General features: G+C 49.1%; 1 protein-coding gene across 1 annotated transcript in view; it reads right to left on the reverse strand.

The window, feature by feature from the left end:
• Window positions 1–474: 474 nt before the first annotated feature.
• LOC116966075 (tetratricopeptide repeat protein 39A-like) overlaps window positions 475–16,099 on the reverse strand; it is a 102,370-nt gene continuing 86,745 nt past the window's right edge. The window contains exons 15-19 of the mRNA XM_033012226.1: window positions 15,782–15,902; window positions 11,932–12,043; window positions 7,276–7,390; window positions 7,044–7,160; window positions 475–1,387 (exon numbers count right to left, since the gene is read on the reverse strand). Of these exons, the coding sequence (XP_032868117.1) occupies window positions 1,273–1,387; window positions 7,044–7,160; window positions 7,276–7,390; window positions 11,932–12,043; window positions 15,782–15,902 (580 nt within the window). The 3' untranslated portion in view covers window positions 475–1,272. The remainder of the gene's footprint in view (window positions 1,388–7,043; window positions 7,161–7,275; window positions 7,391–11,931; window positions 12,044–15,781; window positions 15,903–16,099) is intronic.

Below are 16,099 nucleotides of genomic sequence, written 5' to 3' on the forward strand. Positions count from 1 at the left end.
TGCGTGGGTTTTCTCCGGGATCTCCCACATTCCAAAGACGTACAGGATAGTAGGTTAATTGGCTTTGGTAAAGATTGTAAATTGTCCATAATTTTCTTTGGAGCATAGGAGGTTAAGCAGTAAGCAGTGACCTTATTGAGGTATAGGATAGTGCTAGTGTAAGGGGATTGATGGTCGGCACGGACTCGGTGGGCCGAAGGGCCTGTTTCCACGCTGTATCTCTTAGCTAAACTAAACTAAACTGGGCCATCGAGTGGCAATGTGAGCAGGCAACTCCATCTCAGCCCCTGATGGATATTTGTACACACTGGAATCGGACAAGGCTGGGACTGGGATGTCCACCATGTGTGGAAGCTTTGGTGATCGCTGAGGTCTGCCTACAGAATCCGCTCTTTACAATTCTTAAATTGCAGCACATAAAAGCAAAGTCGAAGCCAGCCAAAGGAACGGATGTACCAGGCACTTCTGTTTTTCCTGGCTTCATTTAAACACTGGAATATTGGAAAAGTCCACAATTTTCCAAAGGTTTTCAGCAAAACCTTCCAGGATGGGTCAGATCTGACGCCAATATTAAGCCACTAACCAGCCACATCCAGCTAATGCAGCAATCAACGATTGTTCGTGCAACAATTTGAGCAACGATGAAATATAACACCTCAATTTGAATGTAAAATATAAAATCTCTTAAGTGGCAGCATATAAAATATCCAATTATCCAAACCAGTCTCCCAATATTCCACAGTCTATCTACAGAATCTAAATTTAGAAACATTCCAAATTACATCATAAACATTAAAATTATGCATTTGTACTATTAAGTAAACTTCTAACCCGAGCGGCCTAAACTAGGCCTCCATAAACTGGCAGGAGAAGGCCCAGCTACCTGGTATTGCCAGGAAATTGAAGAAAGGACAAGCTAGTTTTGTGCCCCTTTTCCAGGGCTTTTTTTTCCCCCTCCTTTGATTTGGCCAGCCCCCTCCAGGAATTCCAGCTCTTTCCCGCCTGGGATTGAGAATTCACGATGCCCTTCAGGTCCAATGGAAAACAAAATGGCAGCCGCTCCATCCCCATGGTTACACACTCCCCACGCTCTTTCCTCAAATCAAAAATGGCACAGGGCAACTTCCAGCTCCCCCAACGTTTCTATCCCTGGTGTTCTCTGGAGCAAAGCTGCCCGTTTAATTCTATGTCCCTGCTCTTCCTGTCAGCCCCTCCCTTTCCCCGTCTTAATCACCGAGTCCTTTGTTGCTTTGCACTGGATCATCTTCACGCCTAGAGAGCAGTCCCTTCCAGTCCATTCTCATCTTTCTCTGCTTTCAGTTTGGAAAGAGCAGCGTGTATCCGGAAGAGAGTCCTGGATTCCATGGAGTAGTCCTTGTAGTTTTGTCTAAGAGAGAGAGAGAGAGAGAGGAGCAGGTCATAAGTTCATGGGTTCTAGGAGCAGAATTAGATCATTCAGCCTTTCAAGTCTACTCTGCCATTCAATCATGGCTGATCTACCTCTATTTCTCAACCCCACTCTCCCCACCACCCCTGAGTACCATGAAATGTTTTATTGGAGAAACTCAGCGGGTGAGGCAGCATCTATGGAGTGAAGGAATAAGTGAAGTCTGAAGAAGGGTCTCGACCTGAAACGTCGCATATTCCTTCACTCCATAGATGCTGCCTCACCCGCTGAGTTTCTCCAGCATTTTTATCTACCTTCGATTATTCCAGCATCTGCAGTTCCTTGAAATGTTTTATAGTCATTTACATCTTGAAAAATGCATTCAAAATTTACGGGAGAATTTGCATAAGATTGGATTTCCGTGAATCAGCTCATTTGTATCCCCAAGGACATGCACATACACCACCAGGGGCACTCCATGATGGCAGCCTCGCCAACAGTCTGCTGTCTTTTCGTATTTTTTTGTTATTTTTAGTGTGTTTTGAAGGTATGTGTTAATGTTCTCTGGTTTATTTTATGTGGGGGGTGGGGAGAGGGGATCGGAGGAAACTTTTTTCAATGCCGGAGATACGATTGTTTTCCGGATCGTATCTCTGGTCGCTCTGCGGCCTAACATTGTGGAGCTGGAGGCCTTGCTCAGGACTGACTTTGAGCCCCACCGCGGGGCGTGGACTTACCATCGGAGCCGATTCCTTGCCTGGGATCGGCGCTCCAATGCGGATTTCACCATCGCGGAGCCCGCAGTCTCGGGTAGAGACCGTTGGGAAGCTCCAAAGTCGCAGAAGGTTCAACTAGCCCCGACTCGGGGTGGATCGCCCGGCGCGGGGGAGCTGAGATTCCCCCCCCCCCGATGTGGAGGGCCCGACTGCCAGCTATGGGAGTATGATCGCCCAGGCAACGGAAGGCTCAAGGCCCCCGACTACGGGAGAACAAGGGAAGAGATTGAAACTTTTTTTCGCCTCCCATCACAGTGAGGAATGTGGAGGAGTCACTGTGGTGGATGTTTATGTTAAAATGTATTTTGTGTGTTCTGTTGCTTTTTATTGGTATGAATGTATGGCAAATCAAATTCCTCATATGTTGCAAAATATACTTGGCTAATAAAGTATGATATTATGATTATGAATGGGGGGAGTGCAGCAAAGGTTCACCTGAGCAGTTCTTGCCTCGGTAGGTCCGATCAGAAAGGAGAGCTCAAATGAGCTAGGCCTTTAGTTCTTTGGGACTTACAAAATACTGAGCAGCCTTGACAGAGGATATATTCCCTGGTGAATAGATTGGCAAAATGCCCAGACCAGGGGAATCAGGAACCTGTGGACATAGGTTTAATGTAAGAGGGGAAAGATTCAATAGGAACTAGAGGGGACGGCTTTCTTCACACAAAGGGTGGTGAGTGTATGAAACGTGATGCCAGAGGAGGAAGTTGATGGAGGTGCAATAAAAACATTTAAAATACATTTGGACAGGTGCATGGATAGGGTAGGATTAGAGGGAAATGCCCATATTAGTGGGACTAGATGGGGATCTCGGTCAGTGTGGGCAAGTTGGGCCGAAGGGCCTGTTTCCATGCTGTATGAGGTGTCCATCTCCGGAAATCACCATTTCAAGACACAGGGTAACCAATGAATAAAATCACGAGAGGAATAGATCGGGTAGATGCACAGGGTCTCTTGCCCATAGTAGGGGAATCGAGGACCAGAGGAGATAGGTTCAAGGTGAAGGGGAAAAGATTTAATAGGAATCTGAGGGGTATCTTTTCCACACAAAGGGCAGTGGGTGTGTGGAACAAGCTGCCAGAGGAGGTAGTTGAGGCTGGGGCTATCCCAACATTTAGGAAACAGTTAGACAGGTACATGGATAGGACAGGTTGGGAGGGATGTGGACCAAACGCGGGCAGGTGGGACTAGTGTAGCTGGGACATGTTGGCCGGTGTGGGCAAGTTGGGCCTGTTTCCATACTGTGTATCACTCTATGAATCTATGACTCCATTTAGGAGTGAAATGAGGAGGGATATCTTCATCTAAAGGGTGATGAGAGTTTGGAGTTCTCAGCCATGAGTCTGTGGAGACACAGCTTCTGATTTTGCTCAAGATGGCACAGTGGAGTAGAGTGTAGAGCGCTGCCTTACAGCGCCAGAGACCCAGGCTCGATCCTGACCTCAGGTGCTGCCTGTGTGACGTTTGCACGTTCTTCCTGTGACTGCATGGGTTTCCCCCGGGTGCTCCGGTTTCCCCCCCACATCCCAAAGACATGTGAGTTTGTAAGTTAATTGGCCCTCTATAAATTGCCCTGCTTGTGGATGTGAAAGTGGAATAACATAGAACTAGTATGAACGGGTGATCAATGGTCAGCATGGGCTTGGTGGGCCGAAGGGCCTGTTTCCCTGCTCTAGAGCAAGCTACACTAAAAGACATTGAGCGACAGAATTCTGGACATTATAGGAATCCAAGGATATGGAAGCAATGCAGGAAAATGGTGTTTGAGGCAAAGGTTAAGCCACGATCTTGCTGACTGGCTCCAGGCCAAATGGCTTCCTAGGTCCTGCAAGGTTCCACGCATCACAATCTGTCAGCCCCAAAATGTGGTTCTACCATCGGGCTGTGAAACGCGGGTAGATGGCGCCACCTGGTGAACAACTCACCGCAGTGCAGCAACTCCACCTGAGGCCTCTAGGAGATACACTCCCTCCTCTCCACTCCCCTCTCAATAGACAATAGGTGCAGGAGTAGGCCATTCGGCCCTTCGAGCCAGCACCGCCATTCAATGTGATCATGGCTGATCATCCACAATCAGTACCCCGTTCCTGCCTTCTCCCCATATCCCCTGACTCCGCTATTTTTAAGAGCCCTCTCTTGAAAGTATCCAGAGAACCTGCCTCCAGAGGCAGAGAATTCCACAGACTCACAACTCTCTATGTAAAAACGTGTTTCCTCATCTCCCCTGATTCTTAAACTGTGGCCCCTGGTTCTGGACTCCCCCAACATCGGGAACATGTTTCCTGCCTCTAGTGTGTCCAAACCCTTAATAATCTTATATGTTTCAATAAGATACCCTCTCATCCTTCTAAACTCCAGAGTGTACAAGCCCAGCCGCTCCATTCTCTCAGCATATGACAGTCCCGCCATCCCGGGAAATAACCTGGTGAACCTACGCTGCACTCCCTCAATAGCAAGATAGGCAATGTTGTGGGTCGGGGCCATGCTTCAGACCAATAAAATGATTCCCTTGCTGCCTTTACTAAGACACAAACCTACACACTTCGGCCCACCAAGCCCGCGCCGACCAGCGATCCCCGCACATTAACGCTATCCAACACACACTAGGGACAATTTTACCTAGCCAATTAATCCTCAAACCTGTACATCTTTGGAGTAGAGCACCCGGGAAAAACCAACACAGGTCACGGGGAGAAGGTACAAACTCCATACAGACAGCACCTGTAGTCAGGATGGAACCCGGGTCTCTGGCGCTGTGAGGCAGCAACTCTACCGCTGCGCCACCGTGCCATCCCCAGGGTCCATCATGCATTTCCCCACCTATCTGACAACCGGGTTGATTAGCAGATGGGTGGAAAAAGTGACAGAGGCTAGAGATGAAAAAGGTGTCCGATAAGGAGGAGGGAGATACAGTATAAAGGGGATCATAGCCCATACAAACCAGGGGGTGGAGCACTGGGCTTGCTGGTGTCGTACGCAGGGGCCAGCTAATCTCTAGGTAAGTCTTTGTTACCGAATAGTCAAAGGCTGGGATAGAGTGGATGTGGAGAGTATGTTTCCACTAGTGGGAGAGTCTAGGACCAGAGGTCACAGCCTCAGACTAAAAGGACGTTCCTTTGGAAAGGAGATGAGTAGGAATTTCTTTAGTCAGAGGGAGGTAAATCAGTGGAATTCATTGCCACAGACGGCTGTGGAGGCCAAGTCAATGAATATTTTTAAGGCGGTGATAAATAGGTTCTTGATTAGTACGGGTGTCAGGGGTTATGGGGAGAAGGCAAGAGAATGGGGTTGAGAAAGGAAGAAAGATCAGCCATGATTGAAAGGCGGACTAGACTTGATGGGCTGAATGGCCTAATTCTGCCCCTATCACTTGTGAACTTTGGGCCACAAGGGTTTGGCGACCGGGCAGGAGAGCAGAGCTGTGCTCGAGTCCTGGTCAGACGTGACATTGCTAAATGTAGAGCAGGATCAAGGGGTTGAGGCAAAGCTACAAAGGACAGCGTGGAATAGACTGTTCCATCGGCACTTTGTTTATTGTTCAAGTCGGCAAAGATTTAAGAGGTACCTCAGGGGCATTTTTTCCCCCACAGAGGATCCAGAAGGTCATAAGGAATAGGAGTAGAATTAGGCCATTCGGCCCGTCAAGTCCACTCCGCCATTCAATCATGGGTGATCTATCTCTCCCTCCTAACCCCATTCTCCTGCCTTCTACCCATAGCCCTGGACACCCGCACTAATCATTTGAATGAGCTGCCAGAGGGATCTCTAGAAACGGATACGATTGCAATGTTTAATGGATAGCAAGGGTTTTGAGGGCTCAGGGCCAAATACTGGCAAATAGGGCTAGTCCAGTTCTGCATGGACAGGCTGGGCTGAAGGGCCTGGGTCTGTGCTGTAAAGGTCTATGACTAATGGCTGCTGCGTAAACTAGTGCACGGTGGTGCAGTGGGTAGAGCTGCTGCCTCACAGCGACAGAGACCCGGGTTCGATCCTGACCTCTGATCCTGTCAGTGTGAATAATTTGCATGTTCTGTCTGCAACCACGTGGGTTTCCTCCGAGCGCTCCGGTTTCCTCCCACATCCCAAAGACGTGCGGATTTGTACGTTAATCGTCCCTCCGTAAAGTGTGTCGGGAGTGCATGCAGTCGTGGGATAACATCGAACGAGTCTGTGATTGATGGTCAGCATGGACTCGGTGGGCCGAAGGGCCTGTCTCCATGCTGCATCTCGGATGGTCACCAAAGTGCCCTGAGCAGAAGGAAGTCTGCCACGTACACGTGTGTGATTGAGGCAGTGCAGCGTAGGTTCACCAGATTGATCCCTGGGATGGCGGGACTGTCATATGAGGAAAGATTGAAAAGACTAGGCTTGTATTCACTGGAGTTTAGAAGGATGAGGGGGTAATCTTATAGAAACATATCAAATTATAAAAGGACTGGACAAGCTCGATGCAGGAAAAATGTTCCCAATGTCGGGCGAGTCCAGAACCAGGGGCCACAGTCTTAGAATAAAGGGGAGGCCAGTTAAGACTGAAACTTTTTCACCCAGAGAGTTGTGAATTTGTGGAATTCCCTGCCACAGAGGGCAGTGGAGGCCAAATCACTGGATGGATTTAAGAGAGAGTTAGATAGAGCTCTAGGGGCTAGTGGAGTCAAGGGATATGGGGAGAAGGCAGGCACGGGTTATTGATTGGGGACGATCAGCCATGATCAAAATGAATGGCGGTGCTGGCTCGAAGGGCTGAATGGCCTCCTCCTGCACCTATTTTCTATGTTTCTATGTACGTCCAGACCCACTCTTCAGAAACCAGCAAATACCCACTCCTTGGCCCTGGAGCTGAGCTCTACAGCAGTAACACCAACGTACCCTGAGATACTCACTTAGCGCGTCTCAACCATTTAATGGCCTCCTCTTTCCGGTCCTGTTGAATGAAGAGCAGGCTGAGCTCCAGGAGCGCATTCGGGCTAAGGTAGTGGTCGTACTTGATCTTCTTCGCACTGCGAGGAGAGGGGGCGGAAGATGAGATGATGCATTGCCCTGGATCGTGGCTGCCTCCCCCTCCCCCTCCTCCCCCCTCCCCTCCTCCCCCCTCACTCACTCTCTCCAACTTACTGTTCATAAATGTAGACAAAACACTGCTCCGCTTCCAGAACCTTCCCCACGTGTCTCAAACACAAACCTTTCAACAGCTTCACCACACACTTGTCATCTTCCAGGTATTCATTAGCTGAGGAGAGAGACACACAGAGAGGCTTCAAACTAAGGCTCATCACATTGTGGACATTGGACTCTGTCTCTAGACCTGCATCACCAACAGCAGAGGTCCTGGCACAGATCCCTGCAGAACCCCACTGCTCACTACAGTAATGACTTTAGTAACACACGGATAAATATATAATAATCAATAATCCAATGAATGAATAAACTGGGCTACTGGGTACTGTCCCATTCACCTCTACCCCATTGCGGACATTGTGGTCTGTGGAACTGATGCTCTACAATGCTGACAACTATATTCTGCACTCTGGACAGCTCATTGTATTTGAGTTTGAACGGTATTGGAGTCTATGTATGGTATGTTTGGATATCAAGCAAATCAAAGTTTTTTACTGTATAATCATAATCATCTTAACCTAATTCTTGTCACGTGTGCAGTGAAAAGCTTTGAGGAAGGGTCTCGCCCCGAAACATCACCTATTCCTTTCACCGGAGTTGCTGCCTGACCCGCTGAGTTACTCCAGCATTTTGAGTCTAACTTTGGTGTAATCCTGCCTCTGGAGTTCCTTCCTGCGACATTGTATGTAGTCCGGGGATAGGCTGGTGACAGCAACCTCTTGGTGGAAGCCACAATGCAGAATGGAGTGTATAGACGTCGAGACATGCTCACCAGTGCAACACTGAGGCAGTGCGGCACTATCAGAGGCACAGCCTTTGTGACCACACATTAAACCAAGGCAGGGAGTCAATAGACAATAGACAATAGGTGCAGGAGTAGGCCATTCGGCCCTTCAAGCCAGCACCGCCATTCAATGTGATCATTATGATTATACAGTCCATTGACCAACAGGGGGCGCTGACCTGTGCGCGGCTGCCCAGCCAGCAGCTGTCTGTCTTTTCATCTTTTTTTTTTTTTTTTTTAGTTAGTTAAAGTGTTTTTGTTTCTGGAGTTCTAGACCTTTTTATGTGGGGGGTGGGGGGGGGGGGGGGGGGGAAACTACCTTTCAGGGTCCCTACCTGGTCGGAGAGGCAGCTTTTCTCCGGGCTGCAGTTTCGACCCGTCCTCGCGGCCTACCAGCGGGCCTGGAGCGGCGTTTCCTGTCGGGGACCGCCCAGAACCACGGCTTCGGCAGCGGCACAGCGCTGGAGCGCTATCGTGGAGCGGGCGATGCCTTGCCCGGGTCGCCGCGCTGGAGCTCCGGTGAGCTGAAGACCGCCGGGAACAACATCGCGGAGCTGCGGGTCTGAGGAGCGGCCAGCTGCAGGCGGCGGCGCTGAACTTTACACCGGGAGCCTGGGATCTCGCGACGAGATCGCCAGTTGTGGAGCTCCAACCGGCGCGGCCTTGTTGGCTTCGGAAGCCGCGGCCTCCAGTACGGAAGCGGCCGTTCCAGGTGTCCCAAGCCGCTGTGAGGATTCTGCCGACGCCGGAGCAACATCACCCGGCGAGAACGGCCAGGAACATCGGGCCTCCGTAGAGGCAACTGTGGAGGCCTCAATGGGCCCGACTATGGGTGAACTGGGGTTGGGGACTGGACTTTGTGCCTTCCCTCATGGTGGGAGCCATTGTGGGGGGATGTTCTTTATGTTTAATCTCTTATTAATGTTATGTCTGTATTCTTTCTTTATGTGCTGCACTGGCAAGAAGCATTTCACTACACCTAGGTGTATGTGACTAATAAATAACCTTTGACCTTTGACCTCTGATCATCCACAATCATTACCCCGTTCCTGCCTTCTCCCCATATCCCCTGACTCCGCTTTCTTTAAGAGCCCTATCTAGCTCTCTCTTGAAAGTATCCAGAGAACCGGCCTCCACTGCCCTCTGAGGCAGAGAATTTCACAAACTCACAACTCTCTGTGAGAAAAAGTGTTACCTCGTCTCTTTTCTAAATGGCTTACTCCTTATTCTTAAACTGTGGCCCCTGGTTCTGGACTCCCCCAACATCGGGAAGATGTTTCCTGCCTCTAGCGTGCCCAAACCCTTAATAATCTTATATAACCTCAAGAAAATCCGGAGTCGGAGCCCCTAAGGCAGTTCGTCGTTGTCTACAACCTCGCTCTGGCAGCTCCTGCGATGGCGCTGGTGCCAAACTGTAACGGCCCTGCTGTTCCTTTGGATCGATCCGCGATGTGGAGAGGGGGGACGTGCTGCATGGGCAACAGCCTGTCCTCCTTATGGCATCGCCCAGGCTTGCATCTGACCACGATGCATTACCCATGGTCAGTCATGACCGAAAGGGGCCTACTACTACTACTTCTACTCCCTCAATAGCAAGAATGTCCTTCCTCAAATGAGGGGACCTAAACTGCACACAATACTCCAGGTGTGGTCACACTAGGGCCCTGTAAAGCTGCAGAAGGACCTCTTTGCTCCTATACTCAACTCCTCTTGTTATAAAGGCCAACATGCCATTCGCTTTCTTCACTGCCTGCTGTCCCACACTCCTGGATATAGAGGCTCCTGTGAGTATTTAGAAGGGTGGGAGACCCAACTTGCCCACTGCTGTTAACCATCTTGTTCCCCACATCACCATCTGGCACCCTCTGACGTTAGATCCCACTGATATTCAGCGTCAAGATTCCTTGCAACTGACTGTCATATGCTGAGAGAATGGAGCAGCTGGGCTTGTACACTCTGGAGTTTAGAAGGATGAGAGGGTATCTCATTGAAACATATAAGATTGTTAAAGGCTTGGACACGCTAGAGGCAGGAAACATGTTCCCGATGTTGGGGGAGTCCAGAACCAGGGGCCACACAGTTTAAGAATAAGGAGTAAGCCATTTAGAACGGAGACGAGGAAACACCTTTTCTCACAGAGAGTGGTGAGTCTGTGGAATTCTCTGCCTCAGAGGGCGGTGGAGGCAGGTTCTCTGGATGCTTTCAAGCGAGAGCTAGATAGGGCTCTTAAAAATAGCGGAGTCAGGGGATATGGGGAGAATGCAGGAACGGGGTACTGATTGGGGATAATCAGCCATGATCACATTGAATGGCGGTGCTGGCTCGAAGGGCCGAATGGCCTACTCCTGCACCTATTGTCTATTGTCTATTGACGCAGAGGCAACAACCTGGCTGCTCAACACCCAGCTTGAGATCTAACTATTCCTTTGGTTTATGTTTCATTTGCAAGAAGATCACTTCTTCCCCAGACAACAATGGACCATTGTGAGCTCCACCCTTACTTGGTCATCTTTATTTGAGCTGACCTCTTCCTACCTCAACCCTCCCCCCAACCCTCTTTACTTTGTGTCTATCACTGGTGTTCTTGTACACCTTGTTCTCTTGTACCTGGGTGGAACTCTGCTTAAATGCAAATATCTAAGTAAGTAAGTTTATTGGCCAAGTATTCACATACAAGGAATTTGCCTTGGCGCTCTGCCCACAAGTAACAACAGTGACATACAGTGACAGTTACGAATGACTCAGAAAACACTAAACATTAATAATAATAAAACATTAATGATAAAACAGCATTGATCAAGCATGTGAACCCACAAAATACCAGATCAAAGGGAGGCTGTTGAGTAGAGCAACTACTCGTGGATAGAAACTGTTTTTATGTCTGGCTGTGGCAGCTTTGACAGTCCGGAGTCGCCTAGAGTCACAGAATCTAGAACAGGAATGAACGGATCCTTCAGCACACAATATTTGTGCCGAAACATGATGCCAAGTTAAACTGTCTACACATGATCCAAATCAATCCATCCCTTGCAATTCCATTATTCCCATTATCTACAAGTCTCTTAAACACCGCCATCATATCTGCCTCCATCATTACCCCTGTCAAAGAGTTCCTGGCCCCCATCACCCTCTATGTAAAATACTTGGCCCGCACATCTCCATTGAAGTCATTGAGCGATACAGCATGAAAACAGGCCCTTCAGCCCAGCTCATCCATGCCGACCAACATGCCCCGCTTAAGCCAATCCCATTGGCCCATGTTTGTGCCATATCCCTCAAAATCTTTGCTATCCAAGTACTTCTCCAAATATCTTTTAAATGCTGCTATTGCACCTGCCTCAGCTACTGAACCTCCTCTGGCAGCTCGTCCCATACACCCATCAGTGTGACAAAGGTGCCCCTCAGGTTTCAGCACAGATGCCCAGGTTAACATTCCTCCTTAATACAGGGCGGCACCGTGGCACAGCGGTAGAGCTACGACCTCACAGCGCCAGAGACCCGGGTTCCATCCCGACTACGGGTGCTGTCTGTACGGAGTTCGTACGTTCACCCCGTGACCTGCGTGGGTTTTCTCCGAGATCTTCGGTTTCCTCCCACACTCCAAAGACGTACAGGTTTGTAGGTTAATTGGCTTGGAATAAATGTAAGGTTGTCCCTAGTGTGTGTTGGATAGTGTTAATGTGTGGGGATCGCTGGTTGGTGCGGACTCAGTGGGCCGAAGGGCTTGTTTCCGCGCTGTATCTCTAAACTAAACTAAATTAAACCAATCCAGAATATGGGACACTGCTGAGGGTAAAGTTGCCCGTTCAACATTAACACTTGTGGTGACCCAGAGGCAGGGAACGTGCTTGGGTCCGGTTCTTACTTACGTGAAGTCTGCTCCAGTGATGCCTCAGCTTCACAGATTGTCTCCAGCATTTCCTCCGTTAGCTTCCACTGCTTCCCAATGACTGTAAAGCCGTTCCACATGTACATCATCTCCTGAATCGGGGAGGGACAGAGGGGGAGGAGGGAGACCGAGAGAAAGGTGGAATCAGCTGGGGTGAAGAAAGGTCCATGTGAACCAACAGGTCCATTTCGAAGAGGGTTAAGGGCCTGTCCCAATTGGGCGTCATTTTGGCGTCATTTATGCGACAGGCCGGTACACGCGACTGTCGTGAGAAAATCGTCTAGCAGTTCGACAGTCGCTTGCTAATTAGCGCCAGTCTCCGTGGCAAGGATTTTCCCAGTGAAAATGTTTCAAAACTCGGCACCCGGGTGGTCACGTGATGCGGCGCTCAAATGACGCGCAAATGGCGCACCGACGGCGTACGCTGCGACGCATGGCTACGGACATTGATGCACGGATAAATGAGCATAGGCAATGTTCGTGCGTAACCATGTGTCACCACGCACTACACGTACGCCGTCAGTACGTCAGTGTGCGTTAGGAATACGTCACGCGAGGATTTTGAACATTTCAATATCCTGGGACGATAGGGAAGCACCGCGCGTTACCGTGCATCACCGCATACGCCACCACGTCTCGCCACGCGCCAAACAATTTTTAGGATGTCGCGTAAATGACGACCAAGTGGGACAGGCCCTTTTCTGTCTGCTTAGAACGGGACACGCCGTTAATGTTGGGAGGTCTAAACTAGGGTCCAGACCCAAAACATCGCCTATCCATATCCTCCAGGGATGCTGCCTGACCCGCTGAGTTACACCAACTCTTTGTGTCATTCTTTGTTAATGTTTAGATGTACATTCAAGCCTATTATTGTCACGTGCACTGAGGCACAATGAAAAGATTTGTTTTGCATGCCATCCAAACTGATCAGATAATAGCAGACATGAATACAATCAAGTCGGACTCAAGTACACTAGACAGAGCAAAAGGGAAGGTCCAGAATGCAGAATAAAGTTCTTGCAACATTCACAATGTAATATCTTGGTGCAATCTTCAATCCTTTAGAATGGAAGAAGCAAATATACTGTTATAATATGGGAAACCAAAAATATTGGGAAGACTCAGTAGGTCAGGCAGCATCTGTTAAAAGTAAAGCAGAGTTTACATCTTTGGTCAAAAACCTCAAGCTAGAAAGTTCCTCTCACCGGAGATGATACCCGACCCAAGTGTTTCCAGCATTTTGCTTTTAACTTAATTATTTCCAGTAGTTCTTTGATTACCCACTGCTAAAAAGTTGGTCATCTCTCTATAGTCTACATTGGAGCCTTTCGCCCTCTAAGGTGAGGTGGCTGGTCTCAATGCTTAAGTGGGGATGATTGAATGGAGGCTAGTCGGTGGGTGGAGCCACTGCCTGACACCTCCAGCACCCGTGTTCAATCCTGACCTCGGCTGCTGTGTGTGTGGAGTTTGCACCTACTCTTGTGACTGTGTGGGCTTCCTCCTAGTGCTCTGGTTCTCTCCCACATCCCAGACTTGTGCTTTGGTAGGTTCATTGTCCCCTGATGTGGTACAATCTGAGGGGCGGGGGTAGAGAACGTGGGGAGAATAAAATGGATGAATGTCCTGTAGAATTAGTTAGTGGGTGGTTGATGGTCAGTACAGTTTAGTTCACTGTCACATGCACAGAGGTATAGTGAAGCCTTTATGTTGTTGATGCATCTAGCAGCGGAAAGATTAGATATGATTACAATCAGACTTAGAGGGCCAATGTACCTATTCCATATCTCCTTCTAAAGATAGACACAAAAAGCTGGAGTAACTCAGCGGGACAGGCAGCATCTCTGGAGAGAAGGAATGGGTGACGTTTCGGGTCCCGAAACGTCACCCATTCCTTCTCTCCAGAGATGCTGCCTGTCCCGTTGAGTTACTCCAGCATTTTGTATCTATCTTTGTTTTAAACTGGCATCTGCAGTTCCATCCTACACCATCTATGCCCCTACATATAACCACCGGGTGCCCCTACTCTCATCTCTCCCTTCTTTGTTGTTTATTAAGCCTAACTCCTTCACTCCATAAATCCCGCTGAGTTTCTCCAGCATTTTTGTGTACCTTTGTTGTTTATTGGTATGTGTTCAATGTATGTTTTAGTGTCTCTTCAGCTTGTTTTATGTGGGGGGTTGGTGGAAACTTTTTTAAATCTCGTACCTCAACGGAGACGGAATTTGGTTTCCATATCGTAACTCCGTCCGCACTGCGGCCAAACATCGAGGAACTAGCGGCCTCTGATTAGAGACCGACTTCAGGAGCTTCGACTGCCCCAACGAGGGGGCTTCGATCGCCCCGACGCGGGAGAATAAGAGGAAGGTTAGACTTTTTTGCCTTCCGTCATAGTGGGGAATGTGGGGAATCCGCTGTGGTGGATGTTTATGTTAACTTTTATGTAGTTGTGTGTCTTGTTGCTTTTTTTAGTATGACTGTATGGTAATTCGAGTTTCACTGTACCTTGATTGGTACATGTGATCATAAACTGACCTTTGAACCTTTGCTATCTCCTCCTTCATTCGTCTGCTCAACCAACCCACCAACTACTACAAACATGGTGGCCTCACGTTCACCTCACACGTGAAATGTCCCCAGTTCGATCCTGGGCAGGAACATACTTTCCGCTCCTGATTGTCACCAGAGTGAATCTATCTCCTGGCCTCACATTCACAATGGCAACAGCCTTCTAAACATTCCGTGGCAACACACATGGGACATTTGTCCTTTCTTGATTAGTACGGGTGTCAGGGGGTTACAGAAACATCGAAACATAGAAAAATAGGTGCAGGAGTAGGCCATTCAGCCCTTCGAGCCTGCACTGCCATTCAATATGATCATGGCTGATCATCCAAAATCAGTAGGCCGTTCCTGCTTTTTCCCCATATCCCTTGGTTCCTTTAGCCCTATGAGCTAAACCTAACTCTATGGCTAAATCTATGGGGAGGAGAATGGGTTTGAGATTAAAAGATAGATCAGCCATGATTGAATGGTGGAGTAGACTTGATGGGCCAAATGGCCTAAATCTGGTCCTATCACTAATTAACTTATGAGAATGCTCCCACAGTCCAAACAGCCCACCACTGCTTCCTTCTCCCATGCGATGCTACTCTCTTGGCCTGGAACTCTCACCATCGGCAGGGCGAATGCCGTGTACTGGGGCAGTTCCTTCTGCAGTTGTACAGAGCCCTAGTGAGACCACACCTGGAGTATTGTGTGCAGTTTTGGTCCCCTAATTTGAGGAAGGACATTCTTGCTATTGAGGGAGTGCAGCGTAGGTTTACACGGTTAATTCCCGGGATGGCGGGACTGTCATATGCTGAGAGAATGGAGCAGCTGGGCTTGTACGCTCTGGAGTTTAGAAGGATGAGAGGATATCTTATTGAAACATATAAGATTGTTAAGGGCTTGGACACGCTAGAGGCAGGAAACATGTTCCCGATGTTGGGGGAGTCCAGAACCAGGGGCCACAATTTAAGAATAAGGAGTAAGCCATTTAGAACGGAGACGAGGAAACATTTTTTCTCACAGAGAGTGGTGAGTCTGTGGAATTCTCTGCCTCAGAGGGCGGTGGAGGCAGGTCCTCTGGATGCTCTCAAGCGAGATAGGGCTCTTAAAAATAGTGGAGTCAGGGGATATGGGAGAAGGCAGGAACGGGGTACTGATTGGGGATGATCAGGCATGATCACATTGAATGGCGGTGCTGGCTCGAAGGGCTAAATGGCCTACTCCTGCACCTATTGTCTATTGTCCTCCCGGTTGTGTGGGTGGGGCCGTAGTGTGGGACTCACCAGAGCTGGCACCGGCAACCTCACCGGAACGTTGGACTTGTACCTCCTGGCCTTCCTGATCGCAAACTTCTCGGTGGGAGGCGACTTGCCGGCAATCTTCTGCTTCAGGTGGGGGACCTGCCTGCAAGGGGCGGGAGGAAAGGGAAACAGGTCATTGGCTTTATAAGTGATAGGAGCAGAACTGGGCCATTAAGTCCACTCCACCATTCAATCATGGCTGATCTATCTCTCTGAAGAAGCAGCCTGAAGAAGCGTCTCGACCCAAAATGTCACCTATTCCTTCATTCCATAGATGCTGCCTCACCCGCTGAGTTTCTC

Source organism: Amblyraja radiata, chromosome 35, assembly GCF_010909765.2.
Source record: "Amblyraja radiata isolate CabotCenter1 chromosome 35, sAmbRad1.1.pri, whole genome shotgun sequence".
Classification (NCBI taxonomy): domain Eukaryota; kingdom Metazoa; phylum Chordata; class Chondrichthyes; order Rajiformes; family Rajidae; genus Amblyraja; species Amblyraja radiata.